This window comes from Nelumbo lutea, chromosome 2 (assembly GCF_056320005.1).
Source record: "Nelumbo lutea isolate HS-2025 chromosome 2, American lotus-T2T, whole genome shotgun sequence".
Lineage (NCBI taxonomy): Eukaryota > Viridiplantae > Streptophyta > Magnoliopsida > Proteales > Nelumbonaceae > Nelumbo > Nelumbo lutea.
In genome coordinates, this window is record NC_142685.1 from 51,557,836 (window position 1) to 51,576,430 (window position 18,595).

At 40.3% G+C, this 18,595-nt stretch overlaps 1 protein-coding gene across 4 annotated transcripts in view; it reads right to left on the bottom strand.

Annotated features, from left to right (window-relative positions):
• Positions 1 to 4,741: 4,741 nt before the first annotated feature.
• The window catches only part of LOC148870645 (pre-mRNA-splicing factor ATP-dependent RNA helicase DEAH1-like), a 78,258-nt gene continuing 64,404 nt past the window's right edge, over positions 4,742 to 18,595 (bottom strand). For all 4 annotated transcript variants that reach the window (XM_088969534.1, XM_088969535.1, XM_088969537.1 and 1 more), the window contains exons 27-29: positions 6,964 to 7,026; positions 6,797 to 6,869; positions 4,742 to 5,101 (exon numbers count right to left, since the gene is read on the bottom strand). In XM_088969534.1, the coding sequence (XP_088825660.1) occupies positions 5,052 to 5,101; positions 6,797 to 6,869; positions 6,964 to 7,026 (186 nt within the window). In that variant the 3' untranslated portion in view covers positions 4,742 to 5,051. The remainder of the gene's footprint in view (positions 5,102 to 6,796; positions 6,870 to 6,963; positions 7,027 to 18,595) is intronic.

An 18,595-nucleotide genomic window follows, 5' to 3' on the forward strand; every position in this document is an offset into this window, starting at 1 on the left:
ATCATCTCTTTATTAGCGAGGTTTTAGCTCAGGGTTTGTTTGGTTCGCCGTTGAAATCGGAATGGGAATTGGAATGGTCTATTTACATAATATGTTTAGTTTAAACAGAATAATAACGGGAATTGGAATAAATAGGAATGGAATTTTATTCCCAAGGAAAAAAAAAAGGCAGAAAATGACTATTCGCTCAAATAGGGAATGTTATTCTAGTAGGAATTATTGAAATATAATGGGATTTCGATTCCAGACCTCTATTTCTGTGAACCAAACAAACGGGGCCTCAGTTTTGTTCGACTGGATCGATTCATGAGAGTTGGAGCTCGACTTAAGAGACGAAAGTCATTACCAGTTTCAGCTCTTTACATCACTCGGACATGGCTTTGGACTGAAACACTAGATTTGGAATGAATCGGTGATTCATTCATTCTAAGAATAAAACTAAAAGAGGAGCGCGAGAATTACCGCAAAATCAGTGGGAGTTGATTCTTCATGTTACTTTTTGGTCGACCTTTGTCAACTGAGCTTCACAACCACAAAGAAGACGTCTTTTGAGGCCTATATGAATAGTTAAATAAAGCCTACGCGGTTCACAGTTACACTTGCACACACGGCTACGCCCATGGAAAGCAAAACCAAGTAGGTTCCTTTGCTGTGGGCAAAACTGGACCCCACATTAAACATAACGACCCACACCAGAGGGTTGAACCGGTGATCCATTTACCTGACCTATCTGGGTCCTAGTTAAGTTAATTGAACAATGAGTTAACTGATTAGGTTAACTCGTTTATTTATTTAGAGAAAATTTCACTTTAGTATCCTGAACTTTGGGGGTAGTGTCGAGTTAGTACCCAAACTTTCAACGGTGTTATTGTAGTACGCCAATACCTAAATTTTCAAAAAGTGTCAAATTGGTCCATACTATTAATTATCTTTTGAAAATGTCAAAATTACCTTTCAAAACAAGACATTGTTCATTGTCTTCTACCTTTAGATCTGAAATGCATTTTTTTCTGGTCATTTTATTGCTTTCAGTTATTGTTTCCCTCTATCATATTTCATGTTTTTTTCTCTTTTTCTTTGAAAATAACCGGTTCAATCTCAAGGTACAAAACAATGAACAATGTCTATTTTAAGGGTAATTTTGACATTTTCAGCATATAATTGACGGTGAATTGACAGCAGGGATCAACTTAACACTTTTTGAAAGTTTAGGTATTATAGTGACACATTTAAAAGTTTGGATACTAACTTGACACTACCCCCAAAGTTCAGGGTATTAAAGCGGAATTTTCCCATTTATTTATTTAACCTTCACATGCCTAAACAACAGGGTATCCAATCCATAACCCCCCAACTCTTTTGGCAGCAGAGGGACTTGATCCCGAGTCTCCATGCCTCATTAATAAGAAGCCTCTAATGTGTACCATCCTTTAATTTAGTATCTTAAAGAAGGTTTAAAATATTGATATAAGTAAAAATTGTGGATCATGGGTTTTTAATAAACATAGTTCAAAGTATCCATACTCTTGATATGCAAAATTATTTAGAGCTTCAACAAATTGAAGCTTATCACACTTGGTTGGTTTAGGTGATTAGTCTTCAACCTAAGTGTAACTCTAGCTTAGGCTAGGTCTAGGTGAGCAACCCAGGTGGAAAAATGTCAAATCTCTCTCTCTCATGGAAATTTTCTCTTCTTAGTTATGCTTGTAACTTGTAAGTCAGCGTTAAAAATTTGATTTTTAAATTTGTATGTTTCCATCATTTTTCAACATTAACCAATTGTTTTACAATGCTTCGTAGCTCATATAAACCATTAAAGTAGGTGTTTCTTATTTATAATCATCTAAAATTTATGTTTAATGTTATTAATATATTTTTAGAATTTATACAAGTTTATCTAAGTTATTCATGCATACCTAAGGCTATGTTCAGTTTGAAGGAAAAAGTAGGGAAATGAAGGAAAAGGTAGGGTAACCATTACAAGGTTTCCACCTTATCTATATGCACCCAATAAACCTCTTAAAATCATTGTTTTAAAAGCCTCTTGAGGTGAGGCCAAAGGCCTAAGCCTTGAGGCGAAGCTATGAAAAAAGTCCTGGCCTCAATAGCTTTAGACCCCATCAGCAAGACTTAGGGCCTTGAGTTATTTGAGGCTTACACCTTTGGGCCTTTGGCCTCAAAATGTCCAAGGCTTAGGCTTCAACTATTCAACTTGCTAATGTGGAATATGAAGGTTTACATAGGGGCAAACATAAATTTAAGACAAAAAAAAAACCTTGTTTTGTATGTATTGGTGTAATGAGCAAATAAATAAACATATAAATAACACAAAAATGCATATAGAATATGTAAGAAAATAGCTTGCTTTATTATTATTATTATTTGATAATTCTCATTTGCTCATTTATCTCATACTTGATATTCTATTTCTTCTAAAGCACATGCATCATATATATAGTCTTCAGAATGCATATTAGTGCAAGAAATGAAATAGGAATTGCTTTGTTCTTAAAATAATGTTGGTTCATATCCCTAAATTGAAAGTTTGATAAGTAAAAAACTACTTTGGTAAGATTCTAACCCAAATTGTATTGTATTACCCTTTTTAAAGGTATTTAATTTTTTTTAAATTAAATAATATATAACTAACATTGTAAAATAAATTAAAACTGAAAAAAATATTTATGGTTCAAAGTGTTGATATCCAATACATCCCTTTCAACATATTGGGGTGTATTGACACTTTGAACCATGAATCCATGTCTAATATATTATACAAGCCATATAAGACCCCAATTTTATGTTTTCATGTCTTTAATGTTTATGAATTATATCCTTTTCTTTTTTTGCTCAAGGCTTACACCTAACCCCTATGAGACACCACCACCTTGCCTCCGCCTTTAGCCTTTTAAAACCTTGCTTAAAATTGCATTTCCAATGCTTTTAACCTTGGTCAAATCCAAGGTTTGGGATTAAACAGCCTATGGGCTTTATGTCATAGTCTTTGAGCTTCACCTGAATCCAGAATACAACTTGATGGTTTCCAAACTCCACCCAAGATTAATGGTTCAATTTCAGTATTCCAGAACATGGAATATTGGAAATCAAGCCGAGTTGGGAAACATGTTTATCCTCCAATTTTTGCCTGGTTGATCACATTGAATACCATAAAAGACCTCTTGATTGTGAGTTTCATGAATTATGAAACATGAGACTCCTTAGAGCTGTGCTAGGCTGGAGTCGTTACTTGACGTAATGCTAAAGTTCCTATTTTGGAGTGCTGACGCCAAGGTTTTAGCTTTTAAGTAGTGTTCTTGAACATAGTTGACCTGGACGGTCGGACCATTCATCTTAGGAACCATCCAAGCAACTGGTTTCATTTCATCCTTAACATGTTTCTTGACCAAAAACCATTGACTTGGCCAGCAAACTGCTGATCCAGGCAATCTAACATCGATCTGTTTGACCCAGACCATGGTTTTTGACCATTTTTATTTTGAATATATATATTTTTTAAATTAGAATAGGTCATCCATTCAAACCGAATGATCGAACTATTGACCCCAAAACCAATGGCCAAAGTAATTCCAATTCCAGGTCGATTTTTAAAACATTGATTTAAACTACCAATACAGTCCAACGCATAAGAGGGCATACCAGACTTCCAGATAATGTACTTTTATTATTATTTTTTTTTAAACATGTTCAGAGGGGTCGGTATAAGGCCTGGTTACCCAAAAAACTGGTCATAACCCAAAACTTCCCATACCAATACGATATGCATTGTACAATGCAAAATTTCGAACAGGTGACAGCTTATAAACTATGTTTGGTCAAAAATATGGAGAGCAGTAGATCAGTCATCTGAAAGGTTTTTTACATCTAAGGGTGTCAATAGACCTGTTTTGGATTGAACCCATTCAGTCCAAAATCAATTTGGATGGATTGGACAGACCAACAAGACATTGGATTGGACCAATCCGATCCAAAATATTTATTAGATTGGATTAGACCTGGTCCGTCTGTAACAAATTTATATTGAATTAGGTTGGATTAATCCAATATCTAGTTCATTGATATAAGATAAGAATATATGCATCAGTAGATCAGATTTGGGATGAAAGCTATTTAAATCAAAATGAATTTGAACAGATTGGACGGTCCAAACATTAAATTGGACTGATCCAAAACATTCATTGGATTGGATTGGACCTAGTCCATTTATAATGGACTCACATTGGACTGGATCGGATTGGACCAAATCCAGTCCAATTGACACTACATCATCCGCTTGAGCTTATCCAGAGCGCAGGTTCAGTCTCTACCAGTCACTCCAAAGACCCTAGGTAACTGGGAGTCTGAAACTAAGATTGGATAATGGCTTTTGGGGCTTCTAAGCTGAAAAATACGTCGAACAATCGAATGTATAATCCATCAACTACATTAGTTAGATTTATAAGTGAATTAAATAAAACAATGAAGCGATTGTCACATCAAATATGCATTTTAAAACCCAGTTACTTCATCGACATGGCACATGATTCAATCCCAAGCTTCTACCACGAGAATTTGAACAAGTGTTTGAAACCCAGAAAACTAAAATGAATAAATGAAGGGCCAAAAACAAAACATGAACGAGTATTGAATCAAACTGGTGTCTCTTCAGATGGTTCTCGACAGCCTTCCAGCTGCACCTACTAACAAAGCTAAAACACAGCGAAGCAAACCACAACCTAGTGACTTTGTTAAAAGTTAAAACACATTAATCCCAAGAGAACCAAGACAATCCATACAAACGAAAAATACCGAGAAACTCAAAAAATGATCATCAAATTACAACTACTTAGCTATATACACATTGGGATAAATCTACAATTACAAAATTGGTACCAAGGAATCATGACAACCGATTTTTGGTCGTCTGCAGAGAAAATTGTTTGATCTCCATCCTCTACAAACTGTATTTGGTAAACTACTCGTACAAAAAAATATATATCTACAGGATCTCTTTCTCTTTTCACCATCATCTCAATCCCTAAAATGCCTGGTTGTTAGTCCTTTACCGAACGTCCTTGACTGCGCGGCATTTTCTTTGATCCAGCTGTTGCGGATAAATTAAATAATTTCAGACTACTCAGTGCTATATAAGGAATATTAAATTGCATAATATCTTATTACACATAAGCACATTTTAGTTGATTTTGTTTTGAATATAAGTTGGTCAAAAGCTAGTATTCACTGGCTTAATGTACACAAGTAGATGTATCCCCAGCATGCTGCTTATGGTAAGCTCCCAAAATACCACTAAGGGATCGGGAGACTTTATTTGGATTTTGGAAGGCCAAATGATAGTTACATAATGCATGTTAATATACTGCAGAGGTTGTCATCAACACAATGGTATAATACATGAGCTTATGCATTAGACCAGCCAAACTGCTAAACCAATAATAAAGACCATCTGAAAGTGCATGTGGAAAATCAATAAGAAAATATATATAGATAATTCCAAATTGTGGTCACAAAAGGTGCATTTTTTGGACAAGTATTGAATAACAGCTTATGGATTATTGTGGATGTCCCAACTTCCAACAGGGCTCAGACAGCAGATTAATGAATAATGACCACCCCAGGGGTTTAGTATCAGCACCACTAATATAACAACTTCACATTTCCTCTGCTTGTTTGCTCATACAAAATTCTTGACACTCGATACAACTGACCACCCTAACCCTTACTATTTGGTAAAAAGACTAAATCATTTTTGTAAAAACAAAATAGGGGCACCTTAGTGCTAAGCCTAACATAGTACAACCAATAGGGGTATGTTTTACGATTTTCAATAAATCTAGCACTTTGGATATTATAAAAAATGCAACTAAAATATACCCATTGTTCTTTCTGATAACAAATAAGAAATGCAGTGCAGTTATTTGAAAAGAGACGGGAAAGCTGTAAAATTGCAGAGTGGCTTTGTCAAATTGTAATGAGGATTCATGTGGAACTAGAAGAAGCCAAACTGTCACCAAGATCAAATGTTCCTAAAGTTCAAGAGAAGGGATTAGCAATGGAGGGATTACAGAGAGAGAGATGAAGGATAGAAGAGAGAAGAGAGAAGTACACTCGAGATAGGGCTGCAAGTTGGTCAGGTCCGACTGGTGGTTTTGCATCGGTTGGGTGTGGATTTTTCAGGCTTTGGACTGGGCTTGGAACTAAAAACTTGGGATTGTGTTGAATACCACAAGGAACTTAAAAGGGAGTAGTGCAACTAAAGCACAAGGGATTCCTAAAGCATGTGGAGCAAGGCAAGGTGCAGGTCTGAACAAGGTGAGGCATAATTTTTTGAAAAAAAAAAATCTAAAGGCTGAAAGAAATAAAGTAATTCAGCGTGAGGAGTGAACCTAGTGACATAAAAGGGAGGAATGCAACTAAAGCAAAAGGGATTCCCAAAGCACGAGGAGCAAGGCAACATGCAGGTCTGAAGAAGGTGTGCCATCACTTTTTGGAAAAAAAAAAAATCTACATGCTGAAAGAAATAAAGTAATTCAAAACTTTATAGTTTAATTGATTAGAGTGTTGTCTTAACACCAAATTTGTAACCATGCAAATTCAAGTCCTCCATGGGCTATATATATTCAAGGTTAGTTCATCAAAAAATAGCACTTAGGCAAGTGAGGTGTACCCCCATAAAATGATCTTTGCCCGTCTGTCATGGATAGATAGATAGATAGACAGATAGATAGAGAGAGAGAGAGAGAGAGAGAGAGAAAGAGAGAGAGAGAGAGAGAGAACATACGATCTTCCACATCCTTCAGCTGGTAATAGTGTGGTGCAATTTCTACCAACCACTCAGGTTTTAATTCTGTAACCTGCAATGTCAAATTGTGTTTTAGCAATGATTGCATTTGCTAAAATGATGATCTGAATAAAAAACAGTGCTTGGGTTCAAACAAGAGCTTCTACCTGGCGCATATATTCCTTGGTTGTGAGCACCAGTTCATGGTAAACAACCCACCTAGGCAGCACCTGAAAAGAGAAAGGGAAAAAGAGAAACAAAATAAATTAACCAGCTTACATGTTTGACAACAACATTATTTCTATTCAAACATAACGACCTTCGCACTCTCATTATGAATATTCCCCTGGCAGGTAGGCACTTAAATCCTGTATCTACAAAGCTTACTAAAGGAAATCCAGCAATGACGATCATGGCACCTTATCACTTCTCTCAAGTGAAGAACCACTTACATAACTGGATTAATCGCATCCAGCATCAGCCAAGTATGCAAAGACCACGCAGAAAAGCATAAACATAAAAAAACCCATCACAGTCTAACACATTGTTCAGTTATAGTATGACCAGGTTATCACATCTGGTTATTTGTTCAAGCCTGAAGGGTCCATCCACCCACAACCACAAAGGATGGTAGATTCTGGGAGTGTCACATTCTTAAAGATTTAACTGGATTAAAGGACTTCGTTTTGCATGCATGTTCTGTCCAACTGACAGTCATAAGGATACTGGATACTAGATGCAGAAGGGAAGCTTTAGTGCAAACTGTCATGCACACTGTTTCCATCTTTTCTAAAGAACTACAAGTTAATCCTTTTAAGTTCAACAGTCAAATTAAATAGAATCCAGGCATGGTGATTCTTCAGGAGACAAAGAGGCATGCAATGCTAAATTTGTTGAGGATGTCTGGAGTAGGAGATGCTGTAGATAGCTAATGAAACATTCAGTGGGAACTTCGGGGGGTGGGGGTGGGGATCCTTGTCATCTGAGACAGGACTATTATAGGCTTTTTCTCAGTTGCAGCTCGCTCCATTAATCTTTCTGGCAGAACTTGCTAGTGTTTGATATATGGCCCAAAGTCCAAACTCAACTCAGTAAAGGGACAGCTTTGGGAGTGAGATTCAAAGTATGGAAGAACACTGGGACATTTAGGAAGATCAAGAGAATGCAAAAGCTATTTTGGACTTCTACAAGGACTTATTTTTCAGCTCACAACACAGACAAGAACTACATGGACTTGTCTTCAACAGCTTGACAGAAGATGAGTGGGATTCCCTGGAAGCTTATTTTACCAAAGATGAGGTGTTTGGGGTTATCAATGACCTGATGAGCAATAAGGTACTCCAGCCAGACAGCTTTCCCTTTAAATACTGTAAGAAATGTTGGTCTTTCATTGAAGAGGAGTTAATGGAAGTTTTGAAATAATTCCACGAGGAAAGTACTATCACATAGCCACACAGGCTGCAAATTCTACCTTTATTTTATTAATCCCAAAGAAGCAAGGAGCTTTGGACATAAAGGACTTCTACCCCATAAGCTTAATTGGCAGTATCTACAAGATTATCGCTAAAGTCTTGGCAAACAGGTTAAGGAAAGTCCTAAGGCAGGATAATTTCTCCCTCGCAAGGGGCTTTTGTGGATGGCAGGCAGATTTTGGGCGGCTCCTTAATAGCGAATAAATGCATCGACTCAAGATTGAGGTCAAGCATGCTGGGTGTAGTATGTAAACTGGACATGGAAAAAGCTTATGATTATATCCAATGGAGCTTCCTCGACTACCTTATGAGAATAATGGGTTTTGGCTCTTTGTGGAGTGGGTGGATCTCAACTTGTCTATCTAGCACCAAATTCTCAATCCTCTTAAATGGCCCCCTGAAAGGTTATTTCAAGTGAAAGTGAGGGTTACATCAAGGCAACCCTTTTTCCAATTCTTATTCATCATTATGGTGGAAACTTTAAGCAGGCTGATCAGTAGAGCTGAAGCTGGTGGCTTCATTGAGGGGCTCAAAGTCAACCAGAATAGCCAGTCTATAACCCTCCTTCGGTTCACTCATTTTCAACAGAGACATAGCCTCCAGTTTGGCACTATCTGATTGAATAAGTTCTTATTTATCTTGTTGTCTTCTTCAACTGAGATCAGAGAAGTTGACCTACGACTGGTACAAAGTTGTTTTACCTTTTTTTTTTTCCTTTTCTCTTGGTCGTGTACCAAGAAAAAACCCTATGAAACAAAACTGCTGAATGCTGTCAGAGGAATTGTGAGGTTCAGGCCTTTTTTTTTTTGTGGATCGTGTGATCCTGTATCTGAGAATGGGATACTTGTAGGTCGCGAATGACCTGCTTTTACCCTGTTTTGGTGTGACTCGACTGTTTTATGATCTCTTCTAGTAGTTGGTGTGTTTAGATGACTGGAAAATTGGACTGTGACAGTGACTCAACTGTTAAACCTGTGTAGTGCTGCAATCAACCTAAAAAAATATTTTTTTTTGGAGAACTGGAGCTGGTCTGTGTTCAGATTGTGTCCAGACCAGAGTGTGTGCATGTGGGTTGCATCTCTAGTGTGTTTTTAAGACCTTTTTGGGTGTTGGGAGAGATCGTAAGGTGTGTGTCGAAACTGAAACGTGTTTGAATCATGTCCTCTGAGAATTCTGCAATTTCTAGGATTTCAGGAGGTCAAAATGGAATGAGTGGGGGGATGGATATGAGTTTCCCCATGGCTGTAATTCCCTTTGATGGACTAAACTACCTTGAATGGTCTAGGGGACTTAAACTTTACATTACTGCTAGGGGGAGATCGTAAGGTGTGTGTCGAAACTGAAACGTGTTTGAATCATGTCCTCTGAGAATTCTGCAATTTCTAGGATTTCAGGAGGTCAAAATGGAATGAGTGGGGGGATGGATATGAGTTTCCCCATGGCTGTAATTCCCTTTGATGGACTAAACTACCTTGAATGGTCTAGGGGAATTAAACTTTACATTACTGCTAGGGGGAAAATAGGGTATATTAATGGTAAAGTGAAGGAACCAAAGACTAGAAGTGCTGAACATGACAGGTGGGACCAAGAAAATAGTATGGTGATGTCATGGCTCTTGGTTTCCATGCTGCCACAAGTAAGGAAGATGTTTATGTGGGCTGAAACAGCTTGTGAAATATGGAAACAAGCGAAATCTACCTATTTAGAACAGAGGAACTATGCAAAGATATACCAATTACAAGCTGAATCCTCCACTTGCAAGTAGGGGGAAAGAAGTCTCTCGGTGTACTACTTAGATCTGACATCAATCTGAAAGGAAATGGATTATTATCAAAATATGAACTGGAAGTGTGATGAAGATGCAAAGGCCTACAAATCACTTGTCTCCCAACAACTAGTATTTGCTTTTCTTTTGGGGCTGAATCCTACATATGAGTCCATGAGGGTACAAATCTTAGGAAGTAAGAACTTACCTTTAGTTCAGGAAGTTTATGCCTTAGTTCAATCTGAAAAGAGTAAAAGAAGTGTGATGAATTGTACAAAGGGGGAGTCAGTTGCACTAGTAGTCCGAGGTACAAATTCAAATGCTGGAGGCTTTTTTAAGAAGGGTGATTCACAGAAGAGAGTGGATGACAGAGACAAGTTTTGGTGAACTCACTATCAAAATGTTAGGAACTGCCTAACTCAAGGACTTTTTCGAGGAAGACTGCCTCCTAAACGAGAGAGAGAGAGAAAGAAGAAAGAAAGAGAGAGAGAGAGAGAGAGAGAGAGAGATTGTATTCCCAAAATCAATGATTCCTCTTCTGGCTTCCTTTCCTTATTTATACACTTCTGTTACAATTCTGTTATATCAGCCTCTCCACTTGTCCAGTTTGTTATTTAGTTTGTTCTAGTGGATGGCTGTCAGTTACATTACTTAAAGGCTGACGTGGCCTTTTCTTGTACACTTGTATTCCCTTTATTTGTGTCTCAACAGTCCCTCCTCCCCTGAAAGCGACCTTGCCCTCGAGGTCAAGATGTGGAAATCTATTCTATAAGTCCAAGTAAGGTTCCCAAGTTGCATCCTCAAGTGGGAGACCTGGCCATACCACCAATGCCTCTGTTTCGATGTGATTCCCTTTGCGTATCCACCTGAAATCTGTTATCTGGGTGGGCTCAGTTTGAACTTGGCCATCTTCCGAGAATGATGGGAGGGTGGTTGTCGTTATTGCTCCTGTTTTTGGCCATTTCTTTAATAGAGATACATGGAATACAGGGTGCAATTTTGATGTTGCTGGAAGGTCAAGCCTATATGCCACAGACCCAATGCGTTCCACAATCCGAAATGGGCCAAAGTACCTTGGGCTCAGTTTGTTCCACCTGTGGCCTGCTACTGAAACTTGCTTGTATGGTTGTAGTTTAAGGAAGACTTGCTCCCCAATCTGGTGTTGGACTGGCCTATGCTTTCTGTTGTAAGAGTCTGCCATCCATTGTTGGGCTCGATGGAGGTGGGATTTGAGATCTTGTAACACCCTATCTCGCTGGAGGAGTTGGTCTTCCACTGCTGCTACTACTGTAGACCCTTTCTCATATGGGAGTAGGGGAGGTGGGTCCTGTCCATATAGAGCCCAGAAGGGAGTCATCCTGCTGCACTATGATACGTGGTATTGTACCACCATTCCACCCAACGAAGCCACTTGAGCCACTGACGTAGTCTATCCCCTGCATAGCACCTTAGATAGGTTTCCAAACTCCGGTTGACCACCTCAGTTTTCCCATCTGTTTGAGGATGGTAGCTGGTAGATTTGAAGAGTTTCACTCCCTGTAGCCGAAAAAATTCTGCCCAGAAACGACTCATAAAAACTGGGTTGCGGATTGAGACAATAGAGTTAGGGGTACCATGCAGTCATGCCACCTCCTTAGTAAAAATCACAGCCACCATTGAAGCTGTAAAGGGGTGGGAAAGAGGGAGAAAATGGCAGTATTCGGTGAATCTACCAACCACTATGAGAATGGCGGATTTGCCATAGGAAAGGGGAAGCCCCGTTATGAAGTCCATGGATATATCCGCCCACACTTGTGTAGGAATTGGGAGTGGTTGTAGCAGTCCTGCTGGAGACTAGGTATCAGCCTTATTTTTCTGGCAAATGACGCATTCAACTATGAATTTTTGGACCGAATTCTGCATGCCTTTCTAGTGGAATTGAGTGGCTAGTCTCTTGTAAGTGCACAAAATCCCTGAGTGTCCTCCAGCTAGTGATGAGTGGAACACTTCCAGAAGCTGCTGAATATGGGTTGAATCCTGTGGTATCACCATTCGGCATTTATACAACAAATTATTCTCCACTGTGTACCCTGGGGTGGCTAGTAGGGTCCTCTTGGACCTATGAACGTAGCTTGTTCAGTTGTGGGTGTCTTTCAACTTCTTCCCATAACTGGCTCATGATGGAACATGTTGGGCCCGTGTGATTGGCATGACAGTGCATCCGCCACCTTGTTAGTGTGCCCTGCCTTGTAATTAATGACATAGTCATAGCCGAGTAATTTGACTATCCATCGTTGCTGTTCCGGGGATAGTACGGACTGCTCCAATAGATATTTCAGGCTATGGTGGTCAGTTTGTATGATGAACCTCCTCCATAGAAGGTGGGGCCGCCACCTCTGAACTGCGAGAACAATTGCCATCAGTTCGCGTTCGTATATTGACTTGGCCCATTTCTGTATTGTCATTGCTTTGCTGAAAAACGCTAGTGGCCTTTCTTCTTGCATGAGGACCGCACCTACTCCTTGGCTTGCCACATCAGATTCAATGATGAAGTCCTTTGAGAAGTCTGGAAGTGCGAGCGTCAGTGGGGATGAGTCAGTTATTTTGAGCTTCTCGAAGGCCTATTGGGCCTCCCTAGTCCAGTAGAAACCATTCTTCTTAAGTAAACTTGTCAAGGGGGCAGCAATCAGTCCATACCCTCTGATAAATCGCCGGTAGTACCCTGTTAGACCCAAGAAACCTCATAACTCCTTAACATTTTGAGGTCGGGGCCAATTTATCATGCTTGAGATCTTTTCCGGGTCTGCTGCTACAATGCCGTTTTCGACTACGTGCCCTAAGTAGTGTACTTGCGCCTGTCCAAATGCACACTTTGACTCCTTTGCAAAGAGTTTATGAGTCCTTAGTAGTTCCAAGGTGATTTGTAGATGTACTAGGTGTTCGTCCCATGTAGCGCTATATTCAAGTATATCATAAAATAAACGAGTATAAATTTGCACAAATGAGGTCGAAATATGTCATTCATAAGTGCTTGGAATGTAGCTGGAGCATTGGTTAACCCAAACGACCTGACCAAAAACTCATAATGCCCCTCGTGTGTACAAAAGGCAATCTTGTGGATGTCACCCTCATGGACCCGAATTTGATGATATCCCGATCTCAGGTCTAGTTTAGAGAACATGGTGGCCCTGCCGAGTTCATCTAGTAGTTCATCGATTACCGGTATGGGAAATCGATCCTTCACAGTAATGTTGTTCAAGGCCCTATAGTCTATACAAAACCGCCATGGCCCATCCTTCTTTTTCACAATACCGGCGAGGAGAATGGGCTTTGGTTGGGTTGTATAATCTTTCTATCAAGCATATCTTGCACTTGTCTCTCAATCTCTAGTTTCTGAAAATAGGGGTAACGATAGGGCCTTACATTTGTGGGTACCGTTCCGAGCAGCAATGGAATGCAGTGATCATGGACACGTTTCGGTGGTAGTTCCTTAGGCTCTTAGAAGATCACTGAAAACTTCTGAAGTAGTTGTTGTAGTTGCAGTGGGCTTCTTTGGATCTGCTGGAGTTACTTCCTTGGGCTAGAATTGGGCTGTTCCCGTGGGAGTCTATCTGCATTAAAATAATGTGGGCTAGGTCTGCTGCTTGTTTTCTTAGGGTGGTGAGACTAATGGGTCCTGGACCCTTGGAAAGCTTTCCTTGAATATGCACCTATGAGCTACCCACTTGAAAATCCATTGTGAGACGGGCCCAGTCACATATCATCGGCCCTAGTTGCCTTAACCATTGGCCTCCGAGAACTACATCTGCTTCACTGATTTCCAGGGGATGTAGATCTACCTCGAACTCCTGTCCTTGTATCTTCATCTTTAATCTTATGCACGTACTGTCACACACCAGGTTGCTCCCATTAGCTATGTGCATCCAGAATGTTGTACATGGTTGGACCAAAATCCCTAGTTGTCTGACCAATATTTGGGTAATGAAATTGAGAGTGCTGCCTATCAGAACCAACACATGGCGCCCTTGTACCAGTTCGGTTACTCTCATAGTTTGAGAGGAGGCAAGGCCGGTCAAGGCTTGCAAGAATACTTCCGGGTATTCCTTTGTCCATTGACCCCATTCTTGGTTGTCCACTGGCTCTTCCATGTCTGTTGATTGCTCGACGTTTTCAGTTTCGGGTTGAAGGAAGAAAACTTGCAGGATCTTACAGTGATGGCCCGGTCCAAATTTGTCTCCACATGCATAACAAAGGCCCTTTTCCGATCGGGCTTGCATCTCAGCCTAGGTTAACCTCTTGGCTGAGTCGGGACCTGAACCAAAGTTGGTGTCCTTGCCTGTAATTCCTACTCCTGGTCTGGACTCCGGTTTACCCAAGATTCCTGGTTCTGGATTCGGTATACCTGGTCTAACCGCAGCTCCCAAAGGTCGATTAATCCTTCTTGCCCGATTCAGTTTGTCTTCATGGAGTCGAGCTAAGGCTGCTGCGTCAAGAACGGTGGTGGGCTGCATGGCTTTCACCTCCAGCCACAATTCTTCCTTGAGTCCACCAACAAAACTGCCGACAAGTGCATTTTCTGGGCACCCTTGCATGCACACAACTAACCTTTCGAACGCCACCTGATAATCTTGGACGGAGCCGGTCTGTCGTAGCTTAGCGAGGCTTTCATCATAGTTTTCAAAGGCCGAGACTCCAAAGCTCATGGTTAAGGCATCGGTGAAGTCCACCCATGTGGATCATAGGAGTCGTCGCCGGTACCACTGGTACCAGACGATCGCCTCTCCTTCCAGGTGTGCGGAAGCTAATGGAACACGATCAAGTCCCTGCTTATCGTGGTAATCGAAGCCAGGATGTGGGATCTCCCCCTGCGAAGACAGGAAGTCCAGACACATGTATTCCCTTTATTTGTGTCTTAAAGGCTGTCATGGCCTTTTCTTGTACACTTGTATTCCCTTTATTTGTGTCTCAACACAGAAGTCCAGACACATGTTGGGAACTCCATGGCAAGCCTAAATGGGCTCAAGAATTGAGTAAGAAACCAGCATCTGATTAGAGTAAGAAGCCAACCCAACAGAGTCAGAAGAAATATAACTCAGCAAATGTTGCATCTCAAGAGACTAGTCCCATGGTACCCCAAGAGTGACACTCAGGTTCCAACCCCAAGGAAGAGATTATCAACTATTTTCGTGACCACTTGGAATTATATGGTACGACACTTCGCCAGATGGATTCTGGCCCTACTCCTACCTTCTTTATGTCTAAATCAGGTAACACTGCCATTACTTTCCATGTGTCATCTCGTACATTTTATTCCCCTTAGAAAATTGACTCTGGAGCCTCAAACCACATGACCGGTAAGTCAACTTTATTTCAGGCATATAACCTCCTCTTTAGGAGAGATAAGCTAAGACCAGTGTTTTAAAAGGCGTGGGAGGCATACGCCTAGAGGCGCACCTCCAGGCGAGGCACTCCCAAAATGCCCTAAGGTGTATGCCTCTTGCGCTTTTTTCATGAGGCGTGCACCTCATGCACATCTGATATAAAAAGACAAAAAAAAAGAAAAAAAAAAAGGAAAGGAAAGGGAAAGTAAAAGAAAGAGAAGAAAAAAAGAGAAAAGGAAAGGGAAGGGAAGGGAAGAAAAGATAAGGGGAAAGAAAGTGGTTTGCCCCCTGCCCCTTCGGTTGGGGGCAAAGCCCCCCAGACCCCCCCCCCTCCTTTTCGATGCAGCCCAATTTGTTTTTCTGTTTTTTTCTTCTATTTTTTGAGTTAGGGGGATCTTGTTCCTCCCTTTCAACTAATGTTATGCATCTTTATTATTCTTAATATAAAAGATTTTTATTAAAAATAAGGAAAAAAATGAGATTCCCCCTTCCTCTTCATCCTCCTCCTAACCCCCTCCTCTTAAGGAGGCTTACACCTCCTTGTGCTCGAGAGGCTTACGCCTCTTGCATTCTAAACTACGCCTCACGCCTCTAGGTAGTGGAACACTTCGTGTCACGCCTCCGCATTTTAAAACATTGGTTGAGACTAGCTGATGGGTCATTCTCCACCATAGCCGATCAAGGAACCATCTCCCTTCCTTTCAGTCTTACCCTCTCTAATGTGTTGCATGTTCCTAAATTACCTATCAATTTACTTTCCATTAGCAGTATTACTCACTCCTTGAATTGTTCAATGACGTTTCCTTCTTCGTGTTTGTTTCAGGATTTGGCCTCGGGGAAGACGATTGGTAGAGGGAGCATGGTGGATGGTCTCTACGTGTTGGAGAATAAATCCGATCTTGTGGTTATAGAGTCCTTAAGTTCATCTAGTGAGAGTCATGCCTACTTATGGCATAGTCGTCTTGGTCATCTTCCATTTGAATCTTTAAAAACTTATGTTTCCTGAGTTATTTAAGTCTTTGTTAGTTATTGAGTTACAACGTCAGATATATCAATTGAGCAAACATTGTAGAAATTCCTTTCCTTTAAGAAATAAAAGATCTGAATTTTTGTTTCATATTGTCCATTCCGATGTTTGGGGTCCTATTACTCTACTTTCTGAGACTGGATATAAGTATTTCATTACTTTGATTGATGATTACTCTAGATATACATGGGTTTATCCTATGCGATCTAGAGATAAAGTGCCAAAGATTGTAAAAGATTTTCAATACATGATTTTTACTCAATTCCAAACTGAGATTCATATTTTCCAGTCGAACAACGCAAAGGAGTACTTCTATAGTGATCTCACGGAGTTCTTTGCTTCATGTGGATCTCTTCATCAGAGCTCTTGTGCTAGGACACCCCAACAAAACAGTGTCGCTAAAAGGAAAAATCGTCATCTTCCCGAAGTAGCTTGTGGTTTATTACTCCATATGAATGTTCTAAAACGTTTTTGGATGGATGTTATGTGTGCTACATATATCATCAACTGTATGCCATCTCGATTTCTAGAGTATAAGGCCCCACATCAACTTTTGTTTCCTACGGCTCCTCTTTCCCCTATTCCAATGCGTGTCTTTGGGTGTCATTGCTTTGTTCATGACTTGTCCCTACGGTTCCTCTGTCCCCAGGCTCAAACTCAATTACCTCCTCTTCCTGATCCTCCTCTATTTCGTGTCTTCCTTCGCCGCTATAAGAGCCAACAGAGTTCAAGAGTCGTGGAACCTGAAACTATGCAACCAACATCACCAGACTCTCCAAGGCATATCCTCCTCATCAGCTAGGTACACTTGTTCCCATTGATATGCCTGAACCTCTTGATATTGATCCCCATGTTATTAATGATCTTGTTGTTCCTATTGCTAAGAGAAAGAGTGTTAGATCTTCTACTACTAATCATCCTATCTCTCACTTTGTGTCCTATGTTCGTATTTCACCTTCATATCGTGTGTTCCTTTCCCCCATTGATAATCTTTCTACTCCTAAGAATGTGGCAAAATCTTTATCCAATCAGACCATACTTTGTTTGTGAAGAAAGGTGAAGGGAAAATTGTAGCTTTAGATGTGTATGTTGATGACATAGTGATCACAAGAGACTGGAAGGCTGAAATACAGAAGCTGAATAAATTCTTAGCCACTCAATTTGAGGTGAAAGATCTAGGCCCCTTACGTTATTTCCTTGGGATTGAAGTCGCCTGCTCTCAAAAGGGCATCTTTATTTCCCAAAGGAAATATGTACTATATCTATTAGAGGATGCAGACAGGTTAGGGGTGAAGCCAATTGATTCACCCATTGAACCTAACCATCAGCTGGGAGACAGTCAGGGGGAGTATTTGAAAGATGTGAAGAAATTCCAAAGACTTGTAGGGAGGCTCTTATATTTGTCTATGACCAGGCCTAATATTGCCAATGTAGTGGGTGTCCTTAGTCAATTCATGCATAATCCTAAGACAACTCACTTTGAAGTTGTAGAAAGGATCCTTAGATACCTCAAGAAGTTCCCAGAAGTTGGTTTGCTATTCCAGAAACATGGGCATTTGAAGGTTGACGTGTATACAAGATGTTGATTGGGCAGGGGCAGTCGAAGACAGAAAGTCTACCAGTGGGTATTGTACCTTTGTGGGAGGAAACTTAGTCACCTGGAGAAGCAAGAAGCAAAGTGTGGTGGTTAGGTCTAGTGCTAAAGCAGAATACAGAGCTTTATCTCATGGAGTTGCTGAAATCATATGGATGAAAAACCCATTAGTGAACTGGGTATTGCAGTTAACAAACCTATGTCATTCTATTGTGACAATAAAGTTGTCATCAACATTGTTGCTAAACCAATCCTCCATGATAGAACCAAACATATTGAAGTGGACAAGCATTTTATTAGAGAAAAATTTGTGAGTGGAGAAGTGTGCACTCCATATGTCAGTTCAGAAGAACAACTTGCAAACATCTCCACTAAGGGCCCTTTATCATGTGCGGCATATTTTTTTTTTTTTTTTGAAAAAGGATAAGGTGAAATTTTATTCAAATGGCCAAATGTGGCAGATTACAACCCGGGCCCCTAAGACAGAGCCGAAAACTTACTTTAACAACTACAGTACATCATAACTCAAGAAAAATCCTAGATCTCAGCTGAGAACAGAGGACTGAAGCCTGAATGTCCTT